Source organism: Nansenia antarctica, assembly GCF_963989245.1.
Source record: "Nansenia antarctica genome assembly, chromosome: 7".
Classification (NCBI taxonomy): Eukaryota; Metazoa; Chordata; class Actinopteri; order Argentiniformes; family Microstomatidae; genus Nansenia; species Nansenia antarctica.
Window position 1 is genome coordinate 47,924,125 of NC_137677.1, and position 3,775 is coordinate 47,927,899.

Sequence of the window (3,775 nt, forward strand, 5' to 3'; positions counted from 1 at the left end):
TATGATTAAATCTTAATGAAACTTTTGAAACTACTAAAAAGGGAACAGGGAATGGAACCTGTGTTCCTGTCCAGAAGTGATTGTAGGTAAATTAAATAACAAGTCAGTCAGGCTGCGTTTGTAAATCTGATCAGCGCTCATGGAATCATGAAACCAATCAAAATGTTTACATTTAATGGCTTGGTCCCTTTATGACGCTGAACGCACTGTGTGCGCTCCCGCGCTCTCAGACCGAATTTGCGAACGCACCCATAATGAATGAATGAATGAATGAATGATCGATCCCTGGCTATGTTCAGTTTTTTAGGGCTGCTTTCACAGACAAGGCTTAAGGCTAGTCCAGGATTAAATCACACTTGGAGAATGGAAAATGGAATGGAAAATCTCATTTGAAAATGCTTTTTAGTCTTAATCTGCATCCATGAAACCAACCGTTAGTGCTTCATTTTTTTATAAGGGAAACCCTCTTACCACTGTGTGTGTGTGTGTGTGTGTGTGTGTGTGTGTGTGTGTGTCCGCGTGTGTCCGCGCATGTGTTTGTGTGTGTGTGTGTGTGTGTGTGTGTGTCTGCGCGCGTGTCTGTGCACTCGTGTGCACGTGTGTGTGCGCGTGCGTGCGTGTGTGTGTATCTGCATGTGTGTGTGTGTGTTTGCGTGTTTGCATGTGTGTGTGTGTGTGTGTGTGTGTGTGTGTCTGTGTGTCTGTGTGTGTGTGTGTGTGTGTGTGTGTGTGCACGTGTGTGTGTCTCTAGCTGGGCAGTCCCCAGCAGAAGCCTAAGCGCCTGCGCGTGCTGGCCGACGTGTCGGGGAGTATGTACCGCTTCAACGGCGTGGACGGGAGGCTGGAGCGCTCCATGGAGGCGGTGTGTATGGTGATGGAGGCCCTGGAGAGTTACGAACACAAGTTCAAGGTGAGCCAACAACAACACCACTGCTGTTACTGTGTAGAATGTATTTTCTTTTATTCTATTATTCCATCGTCACTTTATCGTTGTCGTTTGCGAGCGGCTGTAATGCCTTCATTTCCCCCTCGGGGATCAATAAAGTGCCTATCCATCCATCCATCCCTCCATCCCTCCTTCCATCCCTCCATCCCTCCCTCCATCCATCCCTCCATCCCTCCTTCCATCCCTCCGTCCCTCCCTCCATCCATCCATCCATCGTTCCCGATCTATCTATCTATCTACCATGAGGCTACCGCTAGCAGCCAGGTTAAGCCCACTCTGGCATGGCTCAGTAGCCGAGAACGAACATCCCTGAAGGGAAGAGTGTTGAGACACAGCTCCCTTACAGTACAGAGCTACCTGCCTAGTACCCTCCATAGAGCACACTGGGTTCATACAGTACAGAGCTACCTGCCTAGTACCCTCCATAGAGGTCAGCACACTGGGGTTTTTGGGGTAATTCTTTGACATTTGAATTGAATTGCTGTGGTCTGTGAAGTGGCATATTCACGTGTTTGTTTCCACATGCTGTCATTTTGTGTGGAGTACAGGCCGCGTGCTGCTATCCCCTGTGATCTTCACCGCCTGTCCTCTCTAATCTGGATCTGCGAATCTGGGACAACAGGCAGAAACAGACAGGAGAGAGAGGGAAGGGGAGAGAGGGAGAGAGAGATGGAGTGTGTCAGGGAGGGATAGGCACACAGTGTATGCTCAGAATGTGACGACAGTTTAGTTTGAGGGGTTAGGCCTGGAGGGGGATGGGGGTGAGTGTGTTAATGTGTTAGTGTGTGTGTGGGGGGGGGGGGGGGGGGGGGGGGGAGAGAGATATGAAGGACAACACACACACACTGTCCTTCATGTGTGATTGAGATAGATGAACATACTTTTAAGATGACCTCCTCAAGCTGTGCAAGACTGTGTGAGTTCTAGAACAGTGGAGACCGGACACACACCACATCTCTTCACAGTGTAGTCATATTTATAGCAGACGCCAAGCCTATGTTTACTAAACAGGGTTAGCAACAGTACAGCAAAACAGTCTCGTACACACACACACACACACACACACACACACACACACACACACACACACACACACACCCATACACATACACACTCATACACACACCCATACACATACACACCCATACACACACACAGTGTGTGTCATCAGAAATAAACTCTGTATGACATCGAAATAGCAGAAGTCACTCCTTATGACTACCAACCTGACCCTGGTTATGTAAGGAACTTATGAGTGATGACAGTAGAGTGTGACAGGGCTGACATAATGGGCGCCACACACAGACATAGATATGGAATCTCTAATATCACTGCGTCATCAGACCCAGCCTATGCTGCTCTTACTCAGCAGTACCACAGGGCAGAGGGCAGAGGCTAGCAACAGTTCACCATGACTCTATCTTGAGTTGCTGAGTTATAAACAGGCTTGGAACTATTATTGTGTGTTGTTGTATACCACTTTTTATTCATGTGTCCTTCCCTCTTCCACCTCTCTCCTCTCTCGATCTCTCCTCTTTCTCTCCCCTCTCCTCCCTATCTCCTCTTCTCTGGTCTCTCCTCCTTCTCTCCCCTCTCCTCCCTGTCCCCTTCCTCTCCTCCCTATCTCCTCTCTCCTCTCCTCCCTCCTCTCCTCTCTCTCTCCTCTCTCCAGTATGATATCGTGGGCCATTCTGGAGATGGTTATGACATAGAGTTGGTCAAAACAAACAAGCTTCCCAAGAACGACAAAGAGAGGCTGAAAGTCCTCAAGGTAGGGCCTCCTCTTCACCCACGTTAGCGCTGTTTTTATGTCAACTCTGTTCTGGTATGATATCAAGTTTCCACGACGACGCAACCCCTTTCTCTCGTTCCTCTTTCCTCTCTTCTTCTCCTTTCTCCCTTTCTCAACTCCCTCCCTGACCAATTCTACCTCTACCTCTATCTCCCTCTCTCTACCTCTACCTCTATCTCTCTCTCTACCTCTACCTCCTTCTCTACATCTACCCCTCTCTCTCTACCTCTACCTTTACCCCTCTCTCTCTCTACCTCTACCTCCTTCTCTCCATCTACCCCTCTCTCTCTCCACCTCTACCTTTCTACCTCTACCTCTTTCCATCTACCTCTCCCTCTCTACCTATCTCTCTCCACCTCTACCTCTCTCTCTCTCTCTCTCTACCTCACCCTCTCCACCTCTCTCTACCTCTCTCTCTACCTCTACCTCTCTACCCCCACCCCACCCCACCCCACCCCCCTCCTGACCCTGTAGAACATGCACACCCACGCCCAGTTCTGTATGAGTGGGGACTACACCCTGGAGGGCACGGAGGCGGCGATCAGGCAGCTGGCGCGCGAGGAGGCGGACGAGCGCTTCGTGGTGGTCCTCAGCGACGCCAACCTGGAGCGCTACGGGATCCCGCCGGAGCGCTTCGCCCAGGTGCTGACCTCCGACCCTCAGGTCAACGCCTTCGCCATCTTCATCGGATCGCTGGGAGACCAGGCCGACCGGTAAGGAGGGAAGGAATCAGGATGGAGGAGGGAGGGGAGGGGGGGGGGGGGGGGGGGGGGGGTGTTTCTGCAAAGCTGGAAACGGTCAAATATAAAAAATGTTGATGTCTCAGCCGTGTGCACACACTCATCCACTTGAGTTTGACCCATAGCTGTGTGTGTGTGTGTGTGTGTGTGTGTGTGTGTGTGTGTGTGTGTGTGTGCGCGGCCTGGACGGTGCACAGCCTTTGTTGTTGAATCCCCAGTTTAAAGGGTTTTTGAGCTGACTGTAGGTCTTGAAGGCAGGGACAAAAAAAGGCATAAGTGCCCTCTTAAAGTGTAATT

The 3,775-nt window shown here is 50.6% G+C and overlaps 1 protein-coding gene across 1 annotated transcript in view; it reads left to right on the forward strand.

Annotated features, from left to right (window-relative positions):
- The window catches only part of vwa8 (von Willebrand factor A domain containing 8), a gene marked incomplete at its 3' end in the record, with an annotated part of 76,828 nt that extends 73,373 nt beyond the window's left edge, over positions 1-3,455 (forward strand). Inside the window, exons 42-44 of the mRNA XM_080536127.1 lie at positions 752-910; positions 2,619-2,717; positions 3,213-3,455. Of these exons, the coding sequence (XP_080392253.1) occupies positions 752-910; positions 2,619-2,717; positions 3,213-3,455 (501 nt within the window). The remainder of the gene's footprint in view (positions 1-751; positions 911-2,618; positions 2,718-3,212) is intronic.
- Positions 3,456-3,775: the final 320 nt, after the last annotated feature.